This window comes from Temnothorax longispinosus, chromosome 6 (genome assembly GCF_030848805.1).
Source record: "Temnothorax longispinosus isolate EJ_2023e chromosome 6, Tlon_JGU_v1, whole genome shotgun sequence".
Lineage (NCBI taxonomy): Eukaryota > Metazoa > Arthropoda > Insecta > Hymenoptera > Formicidae > Temnothorax > Temnothorax longispinosus.
The window spans coordinates 23,678,368-23,694,727 of NC_092363.1; the positions used below are offsets into that span (position 1 = coordinate 23,678,368).

General features: G+C 34.4%; 1 protein-coding gene and 1 non-coding gene across 14 annotated transcripts; both read left to right on the plus strand.

Moving 5' to 3' along the window:
* The first annotated feature begins 17 nt into the window (after nt 1–17).
* On the plus strand, nt 18–11,180 carry Sqd (RNA-binding protein squid). Of its 13 annotated transcripts, none has more exons than XM_071782213.1 (10): nt 18–307; nt 3,924–3,959; nt 4,402–4,442; nt 4,714–4,841; nt 5,091–5,237; nt 5,328–5,459; nt 5,694–5,958; nt 8,519–8,593; nt 9,831–9,948; nt 10,532–11,180. In XM_071782213.1, exons 1-9 carry the CDS (start codon nt 177–179, stop codon nt 9,893–9,895), a joined length of 1,020 nt encoding a protein of 339 aa, XP_071638314.1. In that variant the 5' UTR covers nt 18–176; the 3' UTR covers nt 9,896–9,948; nt 10,532–11,180. The 13 variants fall into 13 exon arrangements, with proteins under 13 accessions (XP_071638314.1, XP_071638315.1, XP_071638320.1 ...); XM_071782214.1 differs by having other exon boundaries at nt 8,522–8,593; XM_071782219.1 differs by having other exon boundaries at nt 5,694–5,913; nt 8,522–8,593.
* On the plus strand, nt 4,555–4,627 carry LOC139815517 (small nucleolar RNA SNORD58). Its single transcript, XR_011732745.1, has one exon. It is a non-coding gene; the product is annotated as a small nucleolar RNA SNORD58 (small nucleolar RNA).
* Nucleotides 11,181–16,360: the final 5,180 nt, after the last annotated feature.

The following is a 16,360-nucleotide window of genomic DNA, read 5'->3' on the forward strand; positions in this document are numbered from 1 at the left end:
ATCTCCGGGCTGCGCACGACGCCGCCACTTCCTTCTCCATTCGGCAGTCGAACGATACGGCGGCGTATCGGGCAATTGGCGATCGCTCGTGTGTATCGTGCTCGTAGTTGACCGGTGGTGTGCCGTGAGTCGCACCGTAACTACGCGGACAAACGTCGTCAGATAAAGCGAGCGCGATGGCCGATCAGGAGAGCAAGGATTTCAGCGACGACATCGCAGAGCAGAACTTCGCGGAGCAGAATGGCGAGTCCGAGAACAACGGCGAGAACAACGTCGCGGAGAACAATCAGGAGTCTCAGGAAGACAGGTAAACTCCCTCTTCCCCTCTCGGTCTTGCTTGTTCGCCCCGTGTGCCGCAGCTCGTCGATTGTCCCGGTTGCGCGATCGCTTCGTACATACTTCAGACGCGGTGTGGCCCCGGCGATCGCGCGAATCGGCGATAACTTCGCGACGGACGCGGCGACGAGTCGAGCGCGCGCGCGCGCAAGCACGCGTCTCACAAAATGGCGTAGGCGCGCGGTCCGCCGCGGAATGTAATCCGTTCGCATCGACGTGACGACGAACGCCTACGTTTCGATGATACGGCCTCGTCGCTTCTACGTGGCGCGCCGCGCACGCGAACACCCATCTTTCGACGATTACCCGGTCGCGAATAGGATCTATTAACGAAAAAGACCGGCGGTAACAATGGCGGTTGTAAGAACGAGTGGAGACGCCGGCCGCGGGCCCGGAAAGGGCGCGCCCGAGGCATCGTGAGAGAGGAGATACTGAAGATAGAAACGGTTGGAAACTATGCAATAACGAACCGATGAACGTCGCGAATGATACGTAGCGTTTATGAAAGACCGGATTTTTCGCGCGCTTTACTGCCTGGGCGCGCTAACCACTTCCGTTACGAGCACGTGGAAACCTTTGTCCCTTGCGGGCGCGCAAGAATAAGTTACTTGCGGCGTAGCGTTGATCAAACGAATCGAGAGACGCGACAGCGTCTCGAGCCAAGTATTTTTTTTTTTTGCAAAGTAATATATTAAAAGAAACAGTGCGCTAAAAAAGTATCCCGCCTTGCATTGCGATGGGCTTTACGCCAAAGTGTTGGTCGTCTGTCATTGTCTCGCGCTGCTCTTTTTCCTTCCCTCCTCTCCCCTTTTTTCAGCGTAACGGGATCTCGAGCTGGATGAATTTGAGCAGACATACTGTTTTTTCGATCCGGTCGCCATTAACGAGAGAATACAGGATAGCTATTAGTTGTGTAAATATTTTGCAATTATGCGCTCGCCTCCCCCCCCCCCAGTTTTTCTTTCTCTCGTCGCAGCGTTCCATTTATTAGATAGAGATTTTTACACCTATTTTCCTCATCAATTTTTTTGTAAATTTTTATTTTGTCCTTTGTATCCCTACAGCCTTGGATTTTTGCGAATTTTTGCACAAATTCTTTTTTACAAAGAAGGGTAAGCATCAGTAGAGTATTTAAATTTCAAAGTTGTGTGGAATTTTTCAGGATATAAAAGTTCAGGAAGCGCGGACGTAATCTTCAAATTCTATGTTCATACGTAAATTGGAAAATAAAATTGAATAAAATATAATGAAAATATAAATATAATTAGTCTATTGTCTGGCTATGTGTAAGCATTCTGCATTTTTGCAGCTAGTATATCGTTAGTATCGTTGCTGAATATGAATTTGGAGATGTATCTCGTCCTATTCATATGCTAAAAATATGCTCAAGGGACATGAGTTTCACGTATGAAGTAACGGAAGTTTAAGGAACCAAACGCCGGCGTTCCTGTGTCTAACATATAATAATAATCGAAGGTTGGAATGAGATATTGCATGCTATATTACGCAAGAATAATTATTTAAGACAGTAATGTGTAAACGACGAACATAAAAGCGTCCATAAGCTTGTAAACTTTTTATATGTGCTGTTGTTGCGAGGTATACATTTTATCTGTTTTGAAATTTTTCGTAATTTTGTGTATTAAACTCCTTGTTTTCTATCCCTATCTAGTTAATTATATAATTATAGTTCTGTAATCGATAAAAAGAAAATTGTGGATTCTGCAGTCGATCAGTTTTTGCGAACGCAACGTCACAAGCAAGTAATAAATAATCCGTAATAATATTTTTATAGAGCCTAAAAGTTTCGAGTACATTTTTTGGCCAGCGCCGAGTCTTCTATCCTCGTACGTTCGTTGCAGCTGAATTCTGGTAAAACAATGTCAATTGACTCACGATTGACGAAATATACGTACACTTACTATGGGATCGACGTGTATCGAGAATCTTATGCAGTGATTTCCGAGTCCGAATTATTGCGAGAAGTCTTCGTCAAGTTCAAGTCCGTCACGTTCCGTCATGACACGAGCACTGGAACTCGAATTAATTTCGTCAGATCAATAAGTCTCGCACAGACACACTTGCCTCTCTGCTGGGTCACGCGGTAGAGTAATTTCCGATCCAAATGCTGTTTGGGCGTGACCAAAGCACAAAATCATAGGGACAATGCGAAAACCTCGAGTAGGTCGGAAACGCCATTAACCCCAGTTTATGTGGCTTGATCTACAGGTGATCAACAACGGTTTTCACATGGCGGACGGCTCGCAGGTGGAAAACGTGACCCGACCAGCAACTGATTACCGGCGAGTGACTGGTGCCAACGGTATTTATCACCAGCCATAAATAAAAAATAAAGAGTCGAATATAAATAAGTAAATCAATTATCGTGTTGACACTGCCAAAAACCAAGTCAGAGCCTGATCAAAAAACCGAGCTTGCAGCTCGTTGTTAGAGTGCAGAAAAAGAATGAAACGTATATATCTCAGAAGTTGAAACAATTCTTGCATTACATCGCAATTTGTCAATGAGCGTTGTAAAAGAGAGAGACAGAGAAAAATGCAAAAGAGACAAGCATATATATGTATATAAAAACTACGTACATATAAATATAAATATAAATAAATATCCCATATTACATGAACATAAATATGTCGTTCGAAAGTATCAAGAGTCGTCTGTCATTAAATCGTAATGAATAAAAACAATCTTTTTAGCTTTTTGATATAGAGTTGCAGTTTATCCTAGCATATGCCATATTCTTTGGGCCATTCTGCAGAGATCAGAGTACCACTTGGAAAAATTAAATTCTTGTTTCCCTTAGGAGCAGCTGTGATATGTCAACTGGAGTTGTAACTATTGCTCACGCAAACGTCGATGAATAGTACCTTGTTCTCTGGTTGCATTGATTTTTACATAATATATATATATTTTTTCCAAGTTTTCTTTTCAATCTTTTTTTTTACAATTGAACATTCGAATTAAGGTCTCTATGGTGAAAAGCAGTTCTTCTCATGGTTGTTTCTCATAATTTTACACAACGTACAGATGCATATATCGTAAGCTATCTTTATCAACTCTCGTTTATTCTAGGAATGGTATTCTATAACTCTTGTAATTGCTTTGCATTGTAATTATGTTTATCGTTGTAAGAAGACTTTTCTAAATTTCGACGATTTGGGCGATTTAATTAGCCGTAGATTAAACTTGTGCGTTTGTTTATCGTAGATATATATAATTATTCATAGTTTTACATATGTGCGATATTTAATTGAATATAAAATTTCCTGCCTATATAAATCTTTTCGATAGTCGATCCAGTGCCCTTTTGCGAATGACACTACAGGTCTTACGTTTTTTGCACATCGTCTGCATTCAATTTTTTCATACCTTAACACTGATTCCAGTCTTTCCAGGGGTTAAGTTGACACTACCTTTCTTTTCTTTTCTTTTCTTTTTTTTTTCAATAATGAATGGAATTGTTTTTTTTTCCAAAAGTCAAATTTTCGCTTCGATCTTAAGCTCTCTATATTAATTAACACGTTCGAGAAATTCATCTAGTGATATAAATTCGTTCCGTTGCTTTGCAGGTCGGCCGGGGCTAACCAGGATTCTCTGAACGATAGGTATTTTTCAAACTTCATTATATTTTTCTTATTATCATTACTTTTTTTAGCATGTCGGTGTTAAGAGAGTGAAAGAAAAATTGCTCGCGACGATACGAGAGAGACGATGAAGTCTACTTAACCCTCAAGTTGCACATCCGAGTAGGGATCGATTTATGATTATTCCGTAACTTGTAAGAGTCACTTGCGAAAGAGGCCCAAATACATTGCCATCACGCTATCTTCTACCGTTTTTATTGCAGATAACTTTTTTGCGCGCAGTTGCAGAGATTTGACAATTTGCCAACATCGCAAGCCCAAATAACGATTCTATTTAGATGTTAAACCGTAAATTTCTTGCTGTAAACATTCGGTTTCGCAATACTGATTAAAGAGTTGAGATGAATATGACCTTCGTTCGCTTCTATTGGTTTTAATTTTCTATTTTTCTCTTTTTTCGCAGGAAATTATTCGTCGGTGGTTTAAGCTGGGAAACGACAGACAGTGAGTAATATATATATATATATATATATATTTTTAATTATGTGATAGATTTTCTTCGCAGTTTCACTCAAATAATAGAATGTAACAAAGTGAAACATAAAATAAAAGAAATTAGCGATGATGTTATTTCTTAGGACACCTTTGGATGACAATTGTCATGTGAAAAGAACTTTTTACTGAGCTAGATTAATTATTTATATAATTGTCTTTAAAATGACTTAAATTATAACTTTTAAAAAATTCTTACAAAGATCACCTTGTGCATTTTTAGAGGAATTGCGAGAACATTTCAGCGCATATGGTGATATTGAAAGTATCAATGTCAAGACAGATCCAAATACAGGACGATCGAGAGGATTCGCCTTTATCGTCTTTGCTAAAGCCGAATCTCTCGACAAGGTAATTCAATTTTGTATTTTATTGTATTGTGTTTTATTTGATACAAAAAGATAGTACGATTTCTTATATTGTAATTAATTTTAATAATGTTGCTGTTTATCTTTTACACATATGGAATGATGATATTATTGTCCAGTTCTGCTACTGAAAGCATGTGATGCAAAATTTTTTTTCTGACATTTTTATAACAAATTTTTTATATAAATTATTATTACGTCAAATGAATTAAAAGGGAAAATGATCTTCTAGATTATGGCTGCTGGTGATCATGTTATCAACAACAAAAAGGTTGATCCTAAGAAAGCGAAAGCCAGACATGGGAAAATATTTGTCGGCGGGCTTTCGACGGAACTTTCTGATGACGATATCAAGAATTTCTTTTCACAATTCGGAACCGTAAGTATTTTATCATTTCTGCACACTTTAACTCAAATACCAACGGACAAGTATTCTTATTAATATGTGAAACACCTAAAAACCTTTCAGATTGTCGAAATGGAGATGCCGTTCGATAAAACCAAAAATCAGAGGAAAGGATTCTGCTTCATTACTTTTGAATCTGAACAAGTGGTTAATGAGCTATTGAAGACTTCGAAACAAACAATAAATGGTAAAGAGGTGAGTAAATAAACGTTTATAAAACTAAATGCCATTACGGAGCTTTTATAAAATATTACTTGCTTGTAAATTCTACCTTTTAATATTCCAAGTTATTAGCTCTAAAATATATGTACGATTTATTTTTGTTTAAGACGATAAAAAAAGCTAGTTAACAAAAGATAAATAAGATTAAAATTTTTAATTTAGATAGGTATCATTAATAGCGACGGTGGTATTTTAAATATTAAACAGGTTGACGTGAAGAAAGCAACGCCCAAACCCGACGGAATGATTGGTATGCGCGGTGGACCCGGCGGCCGCGGCGGTCGTGGCGGAAGGGGCGGTCGAGGTCGTGGATTCGGTCAAGGCGGATGGGGACAGGGTGGCTATGGCGGCGGTTACGGTGGCGGCTACGGCCAAGGAGGATACGGCGGTGGCTACGATGGATATGGATACGATTATTACGGTGGTGGTGGGTACGGAGGTTACGGCGGCGGCTACGACTACAGTGGATACGGTAATTTTATTGTCTATTACTAAAAGTCGATGACAGAATCGGTTTATGGTGCCGATTACTGTTAGAATTGTTTCCGCTTTTTTTCTCGTGTGTCTTATTTCTTTTCGACAAAAGAAGCGATGATCTAACAATAAATAATAATCCAACGGCAGATTATCCGTTGTTACCGTCCCAGTGTATTCGGCAGACGATTGTGAAAAATCTTACAGACACCTGAGGAAAATATGTGCATATTATGACTGATTTAATTCCTCTATCGCGCATCCAAATTGCTTAACTTTTCTTCATTTATCTTTTTTGTAATTAATTAACATCTTTTTTGTGTATACTAACTTTTTGGTTTAATTGAGTAAGCTGGAGCGCAAGTTTATATTGTCCGCTTCGTAAATATATTTTACTCGGTAGTTACAAGAAATGGAATGATCAGAAATTTTATGTATGTATTATACTAGGTGTTAAATTATAGTGTGTGATATTAAGCATAAATGAGACTGGAAGCGCTGGTTTATGGGCAGATTAGATAACAATTCTGATCTGTCCATATTAATGTGTTTGAAAATATTTAACTTGATGAATCAATCTTGCAATTTTATAGATTTCAAAAAATGACACTGATAACTGTTTGATTAACTTAATTATTGATATGGTGACCATATATAAACCAGTGACTTAAACTCATGGAAATATCTTTCGAATTATGTTCTTTCTCAGCACATTACATGATCCATAACAAATCCGATCGGAACTGAAAGGCCACGCGGAACGAACATAATGCGAATTATTTTCTATTTTAGATTTACTTTCCAAGCATTAGTTGTTTATTGCACTATGACCAATTAATCCACTCTAATCATTTGTTAAGTTATTCTTTAAGTTATTCTTTAAAATCCTATTAATTTAATTTTTATGTATCTACATATAAACTTTGTAAATATGCATTTAAAGTTAACATAAAATATGAGTTACAGTAAATGTGTGTGTGTAGGAAAATGTTGTGCTTATGTTGCATTTTACGATATCTCGATTTTTAAACATTCTTAAATTATTTGAAATATCGATCAAAATAAAAGAAAATTGCATGTATTATCAGACATGTTATGATCAATCGATATAAATACTGTTCTTAAACAAAATTTGCCATTTATAAAATTTAATTATTTTATACAAACGTGATTTTTGAAATAACGGATTTAATAACTTATTAATATTTAATATTTTCTAAATATCTAATATTTAACCTTCCGGAGGCGGACGCCGGATCACTCGTGATCCATGCCTTGACTTTGTTTTGTTTAAAATGTACGGCTCAAGGAGTCTTGAGCTCTAAATAAAAAAAACAAAACAAATAAATGAGTAACCCACCTCTGGAGGGTTAATTGAGTTATGCGAATTGATATCTTTTTTTATTTCTTTTTTATCTCTCTTGATATATTTCTTTGTACTTACTGTAAGTTCCATGAATTGACTTCAGAAAAATCATGCACAATCACTGTAACAGTATTGTAACATATAAGTACACTATAACATGTGTAAATATTAACCCATTAAGTACCACCGTGGATCAATTTTATTTTTTTTATAATTAATATTTAATAAAATAATTAATTACTAATTATTAGTTATCTTTTTGATCATTAATAAAAACTAAAAATTGGCAGTTAATGGGTTAAAGCAACGATGTACAGGACACTACTGTATGAGGTTGTATCCTTCGATCCTGCTTTTGATCCCGCCACGTTCTCCTCATGCATGAGTTTCTTTCACATTTCTTTCATATTTCAACGATCATTTCACCCGCGATGAAACCGCGAAGGCTAGATACATGCTCTGGTAGTGAGAATGGCAATGACTATTTTGTATCTCGTATGATTTCCGAGATTATTTTGCTAAGGTATTTTTTTCTATCGAATTATGTTGGATAAAAGATACAAGTGTGAAATAATTGATCTTTTTATATGCCTTTTTGTTTTATCTAACCGTGGAATTCCAAAACTTTATAACCTGTTATACATAGGTTAAAAAATAATTTTATTCTTCTTTAATTTTTTTAGAAAGATTACACTATTTTTGTTGATATGCTATATAAATTTTAATTTTAACTATGCGTATAATGGACAAGTCATTTCCAGCATGATAGATTTTTTTTTTTTTTTTTTTTTTTAGTAAATTTTAACTACGCGCATGCCATTTCTAAATTCATACAAATTGGTCAAAATAACGTGTTACGATGTTAAAACAACTTATGATGTACTTTATGATCAGAAATCGAACGAGAAAATTTTTTAGAAGATACAACTTTTATTCATATAGAATACTAAAACAGTGCGTTACAGTACAATCAAATTATTTTCAAAATAGGTTTTATGGTCATGCTCTTTTGAAGAAATAATTATTGGACAATATAATTATTGTATAAAATAATTTTCATTGAATATATACGTTTTTTTGTTTCGAGCGCCACGTGCATTAGATTTTTCCTTTTAATATAAAAGGATATAAACAATCGGTATGCATTGATAACTGATCCCATTGTCTCTTTATACCGTGTGTTCCATGAAAGCAGATGGATACGGCTATGGCAGTGGTAATTACGACGGTGGCTACAGTGGCGGGCGCGGTGGCGCACGCGGTAAAGGTACGCATTATAGCGTCCTTTCTTTTATATTTTATATTTATATATCCCCCATCCGTATCGTTATAAATTTTAAATGGCATATATTCCGATTGAATTATCGCCCACACGCATCTTCTCTTACATTAGCTACATTCATCTATCCGTTACTTCCTTGCGTCACTCGAAACTGAGAGTCTTATTCTCCTCATCTCTGTCATCTTCATTCCTCTGTCCCTTACTCAAGCATCTAGTTTTGTTTCTGTCTTTTATATTATTTGTTTCGCAAGTGGATAATGTGTATGTAGCGTGTATGTGTGGAAAGATGAATGAATACAAGGGAGAAGTTAACATCCACTAGTAATTTATATCGGTTGCATGTGTCAAAAAAGAATTATATTTAACATACATTTGGGAAGCCAATTGTAACATACTGTATAATTATGTATCACGATACTGTAAATTATTACCTGCGATCATCCATTTTTTCTATTTATCTTCCAACTGACTCATAATGTTCGTAATGTCAGTTAACATCATTTAAGAATGTAATTAATATTATCACTCTTAAGGCCCCCGCACAATGAAAAATATGAGGAACAAGGAACGGATATTAACGATTAGAAATAAAAAATCAGGAATAAAGCTGGTGGAGCATTAATATACGGCTTCCGATAGGTTAAAAATCTATGGTCTGTGTTATTCCCTGTTTCTGTTGCCTATATTTTTCATCGTGTATCCAACTTTATTCTTGATTCTTTAGTCCTAATCGCTAATAATATCTGTTCCGTGTTCCTTATATTTTTCATTGTGCAGAGGCCTTTACGAAGTACACACTTAACCTTGGATATTCCTAAAAACTTCTTTTATATGCAAGACGCAGCGATTTTACATATTTTTTTTTTTTTTCATAAATAGAACTGTTTAACAATCATATCCAATGGAATGTTATCCTATATTTAGCCATTCATAGCTCTAGAAATATGGAAGATGGGGAAGGTATAAATTTACACAGCCTGCAGCTTACTACCTTAGCCTGTAGCCTCTACGTAGATATACTCTATAGCTTTCTCTCTTTTATATCTATCTATCTCTGTTACTTTCTAAATAATCGCGCAACTCGACGTTTTCATTTGTAGTTTATGTACAGTTTCTATACATAATACGTCTAGTCGCCTAGTCTCGTGTAAAGATAAACGAGTGATGTATGCAGCTGAGCGGAACGATTAAACTAACAACGCGCCATGTGGGTATGTTCCAGGAGGTTCAGGCTACGGTGGCAAGCAAAGGGGTGGTCGTCAGAGCCAGAGGCACCAACCCTATTAATAAAGGAACTCTCCTTATTTATGACCGCGATGCAAATCGCATTGTAACTGCCGGTGAGTCACTATCCAATCTCCTAATGCTCTTGCTTCCATCTCTGCACTAAATCACCCAAGAATTTTAGTGTGTGAAAATAATGATTTTATATTAAATATATAGTGTACAGATTTTTATAAATCATGTATTCTTAGCAAAAAAAATCTAAAATCTTGATTTTAAACACAATAAAATAGTTGCACAAAAGATGAAATATGCATTTCAATTTTCTATTTCTTATGTTTAAAAGTCTATATTTAATTAGGAGTAAATTTTTTTTTAAGTTTTTGAAGAGAACTAAAGCTATCGTATTTTCCTTGTGATCCTTGATTCACAATTTGTAATTGCTTACATAATCTCGAATTAACATCCTACGTTTTGCATATGTATCAGAATATTTCACACGTTGCTTTACTAACTTTTATGTCAATTATCATTTCCACTTTTATTTGTATTTCAAATCCACGTTTTATTTCTTATGCTTCCATCCATGTTTAATTCACTGTACTTTATTAACCTCAGTAAAAATTAATTTTGTATTATATAAGGCATACGTATGCAATATGAATAGTTGAAAGATTAAAGCATTTCTTTCCTTTTCAGGTAACGCAAGCCGCGGTTTCCGTTTACAATCACAATATTACAACTCGTCCAATCATTCCATTCAATATACATCAACATCGGCATTCAGAGACACGGGACTCGAGTAGCATGAAAATTTACAGGAATCGTTTCATAATATTTTGTTGATTTTGTTTTTGTATATACATATACGCGCTTGCTTTTTTTCAACTCTTACAAAACATTTGCGTGTACGTGCGTACACACATCGTGTATCGTGAATACTTATAATAGTAGATTATTTTAATTTTTTTTTCTACAAGATGAGACACACGGCGGGAAAAGAAAACCAGCATATATAGGTAAGCAGGCGATGTATTTTTTACATGGCGTGCAAAAAAAAATTAAAAGAATAAATCGAGCTGTTTATAACGACCGTGTGAAATAATATAAAAGGATTACTTCTTCCTTATTAGTAAGATATAATAATAGGATTAAACAAATTTCGTTTTGTGTACATAATATATCTCGTATATATACATATGTAGTTTTGCTCTGACCTATTACGGTAACTTAATACTTTTTTCTTTTTTATTAAACACGACATGTACACAAGATTTATGTTTGAATCGTAGAGATCATCATTTATACACTAGATTTGAATAAAAGACTGACACACGCATAAAATGGATTTATCAGACTTATTAATAGAATTGATGCTCTACCTATTCCGTCGTAACACACACGTATGTAAGCTTAGCTTGCAGTCTCACGGTGTCACATTTAGCCTGTGCCACGACAGGATTCTCGCTCGATCATAAAGAACAGCGCATGTACATTATATTTATATAACGACAAATTCATTCTAACACGACGAGAAGATTGTCACAATAAAATTTTTAAAGTACAACAGATGATATTGTATCGAGAATACAATATTGGGATTGTGTATTTTTGTCCGAGTACATACTGTTCTGATCTTATGTTAGTCATTTATTTAAAATAAATTATGTTTATATATATATATATATATATATATATATATATATATATATATATATATATATACATACATACATGTATATAAACATATACCAATTGGTATTTTTTAGTGCTACTATTATAATCAAATCTGTTCCAATTCCTGCAATTTCCTTTTTATTTACGACGAGATATTTGAAACATTCTTATGAAAATTTTTAGTTTGAAAGGAAGTTTGCTGTACATTTTGTTTAAAAATATTGCGGTTAAAGTTAAAAATATTAAGCATGAGTGCAATTTAAATGTAGCAAGAAAAGATTTTTCTAGTCTTATTTGCAATTGTATTTCGCATTCTATTCAACTAGACATCTGTGGACACTTGAATAATAATGTAACATGAATGACTCGAAATTGAATCAATTTATATGTATATTGATACGAAACTATTTTTAATTGTTGATAATGAATGAATCTATTTTGCCTTCAAAAGATACGGATAATTTCTGTTAACAATTATTTTTACTTTGTTTTCCGAATAAGATTTTTCAAGAGAGAAAGAGAGATTCGAGTTTTAAATTGCACTGAAATTAAGCTTACCAATAAATAGTTTAAATTTTCGATGTCGCAATGTACGTTCGATCCACGAAAGCGGAGGCTGGTAAGTGATTGAAACACGAGAAGACGCCATTGAGATCCACTATCTTGTAGATTAACGATCTGGAACTACACGCTCTTTAATTAGTAGCATTACTAATCTCATCCAGCTGAGATTAGTCTATTCCCCACTTAATGTTCTCACGCGTTGACGACAATTGCATCTTAACTAAATTTATTTAACTGATTGAACTGTTAGATTAAACGAATTAATTTTGCAACTTTCTTGAATAACATCAGAACTTTCATCATTTTATTATCCTTCTGTGAGAAATGTAAATACAAATTTTACAAATGCATGGATTCAAAATTTAAATAATAATATTTCTCAGTTTTAATTATAAATCGTTGCGTCGTATCTTTGCATTTTTATTCAAACACAAAGCATTAAGAAAAAAAAATTATAGGAAGCAGCATCATAAATTTTACGCAGCTAAAATTCTATTTTGGCAAAAGTTGTTCAAGTGAGACAAAGTTCTCCGAGTCCAACGAGAAAATAAAGTTTCATCAATTGAGTTCGAAACAAGAAAAACGCATTAAGCTTATGGCTAGCAATATATTCTTGCATTCTTATCTGATGTTTCTCGTCAATTCAAATTCCAAATTAGGAGAAACAATTGAAGAAATAAATCTCGGAGACAAAGCTTAAGGCTCCTGGTCCCTGAGCCGAGAACTCTGCGTTGACGGTAGCGCCGTACCGTCGCGGCAGAAATAAGAACTCTCTCCAATGGAGAATTCTGTCTTGTGACATGTTGACAACCTTATTTTAAGTTGCGGTATATTTCTTTATTATTCGCTCTGTACTTGTGCTCTAACGTTTAACGTATTCGTGAAACTCGTAAAATTGACCGTATGGTAAGATTTGCAAGAAATATATATGCGGAAAGAACATTCACCACTCCTTTCGATAGTCGTCAAACGGCTTGTTTTCCGTATGTTTAGGCTTCGTTTTATGGCTGTTTGTTTATTGTCGAGGGAAAAGGATAGTATCCGGTCAATTTTTGAAGTGTGCTGAAACGATCTGTCGTGATTTTTTATTGAAATGTCTTTTTATTTCGGAAAATACCGCAACTTAAAATTAGGTGTTTTTCTCGCCTCGATAGTAAGAATCCAATATGGCCGCGGTGACTACCCAGGAGCCTTAAATCCTGTACTAACTCTTTTCACCTCAACTTCTCGTAGCGTAAAGTCTCTTGTTATAATAGTAGAAAATATCATTACTTTTCCATTATCATAAATAGTATTTACTATTTCTATTTATCCAACGTATGTTGTATTATTATGTAAATTTAATATATTCTAAATTTTCCGAATCTTATATTAGTCTTGGAGAATTTGACGATTACCCTCGTCAAGATCAGCGCAAGAGATAAAATGCGAAATGAATAAATCACTTGATATCCTAATTAAGTAGCAGGATGATGTCTAAAGATGTTTAATTAACGTTAGGCACTTCATTAAGACATTATTAATAGTCATTTGACGTCACTGTAGATATATACTACCTGGGATTGCAAATATATATATGTATATATGTATATAATAGTATAATTGCAGGAATACGTATTATATCTCAAAAATGGAAAGTATATACTTCGTTTAAAGTGCGCTGATCTTCCCGATTCAAATAATTAATGCAAAAGCACGAGTAATTTGCCTAGACACGTAAACGCTAAGTAATGCAATCTGTTGATCCAAAATGGATTTTCGATACGTACGTTATCGCGTTACCGTCGAATTTAATTTTAATCCACATTGATTTCTACCGGCCGGATTCTCTTGGGTTTTCACGCCATGCTCGGGCAAGATTTGTCCGACAGGTCAATAGTAACTGCCGGCCACCGTTCGGTGACGCGATAGCCGAGTCTTTCAAACAATCTCCGGCTGCGGTACAACTTGCTTCGCACTTTGTGGCGAGACCATACCCCCATCGAATATCGAATGTCACGCGCAGAGTCCGTCACGCAGGGGTGAGAACGCAATTAATCTTTGATAATAAAGTAACGCGGATTAACCCCTTCAATCTCATTACCGCTTTAGTTTATTATAAATTGATACGCATGAAATTTTTATAATTAATTTTTCAATATTTTAATGTAAAAAGACAGTACTCGATTACTTAAAAACTAAAAAAAAGTACATAAATTTATCTGTTTAAAAAAAATAGTCGTAATTCTTGTAATTTTGTATTAAAACCAATGCGAAGGTTTTTAAAACTGCTCACACGACTTGTTCACATTTTTAAGTTTTAAAGAGTTAATCGCGATGTAGATCTTTGATGTAAAATAATAACAAATTTTTAAGAAAGTACAAGTTATTATTGTATTGTCGTTTTGACTGTTGGTCAAATTTGTCATTTTCAGATTAATGTATTTATAAATAAAAGTGTAAATATATATGTACTTCGCTGTAGCGAAGAAAATCCCTGAAGGTATATGAATCAAGGATTTTTTATGTCGAATTGAATCAAATCGAATTTCGTTTCCTCTTTCGAATTTGAATCAAATCGATAAAATTTTATTCGAATCGTTGAAATATAATTTTTTATTAACAATATAATTATATAATTAGATTGAATTTTAAAATGTAGATAATAAGATAATATTTTAATAAAAAAAATAATTTTGATTATATAATATAAATTCTCTTAAAACAAAAAAAAACAATATTTAAATAATTAATATAAAACTAATAAAATATATTTTATTTAATGTCGTAATAACTGAAACAATTAGACGAAAAATCACAAATAAATTATTAAAATACTATAATGTAATATCCAATAACATTATCCAATTATTTATTATCCAATTACATATACATAGAAATATTAAAATAAAATAATATATCTAGTTTATTTTATTATCAATACTTATAGCTTTACTACTTTTTTACGCATATTCAAACTTTTACTTATAATTTGATAGAGTCACAATTAAGGCATGTCAAAAATTAAAAATAAACTTTTTAATTGCTACTTAGCTGCTCAACGGTTGTAATACTGAATGCACCTATTGACATGAGTAACATGACCGTACTTTTGCTTATTTAACTGGAAATATAATTTTATAAAATTGAAATATTATTATAGATGATTCGCATTCGAAAATTTAATAAATAAACAGTTAAAATAAACAGAGGGTAGAGACACGCGAACTATATTCAAATACGAATTGAATCGAATTGGGTGAGATGTTTATTATATTGTTTATTATACTCATATATACATACATGTATGTTGTGTATGTGTGTATATATACTATATGTATATATATACACTGAGAAAAAAAATTGTTAATATCAAGAAATATTTAGTTTGATACGTTCAACTAAACATTTTAGTTAGTTAACTAAATATTAGTTGTTTCAACAATTGATTTCATTTCTTTAATCAAGAATTAATTAATTCAACTAATGTTTAGTTGAACGTATTGGACTAAATATTTTTTGGGATTGACAAATTTTTTTTCTCAGTGTGTATATATATATATATATATATATATATATATATATATATATATGTATATACATGCACGCGTGTCCCTTACATATTACAAGCCAACTATCTCGTTCGCAAAATCATCCTTCTTCCCTCTTTTTCTCCCATCCCTCCTGTCGTCGTTTTCCCTCGAGTGGACGTTCCAATATGTCTTTCTTGCAACACGATATGATTAGGATTGCGCGATTTTACTCCGTTTTCCCCGCGAGTTAGCTACAGCACTTACTTTTTCTGGCTCCGGTCACGTCGCCGTACCATATTTCAGACAGCTTCCTGTGACCAATGGTCACGCGAGATTTCCACGTTGCCCCAAATAACGACGGGTGATCTCTCTCTCCCTCTCTACCCTCTGTTGAAATCGTGTTCTCCATCCCGGTTCTCCGTCGGTCCAGCGTATCGGTTTCGGGCCGCAACCGGTTCTCGGCCATTTGCGTCGCTATTTTTGACATCTGCCTCGCCGTTCGTTTGCTTTTTGCGACGGAATCCCGCGCGATAATTTATACGGACTGTATATATACTTAGCGTTTGCTTTTATTCCGGAATATCGTGTGTATTATCGTAACAAACGACCGGGTGTACGTGTCACTTTAGGTATTCTCTCCCCCAATCTCCGCGGCATCAGCTTTTCGGCGTATGGCATAATTAGGTATAACCGGCGAGCGGAGCATGCAAACACGATACGAAACATGAATAATCATAACGCAAATCTTCCCTCTCTCCCCCTCTTGGTCTGTTTG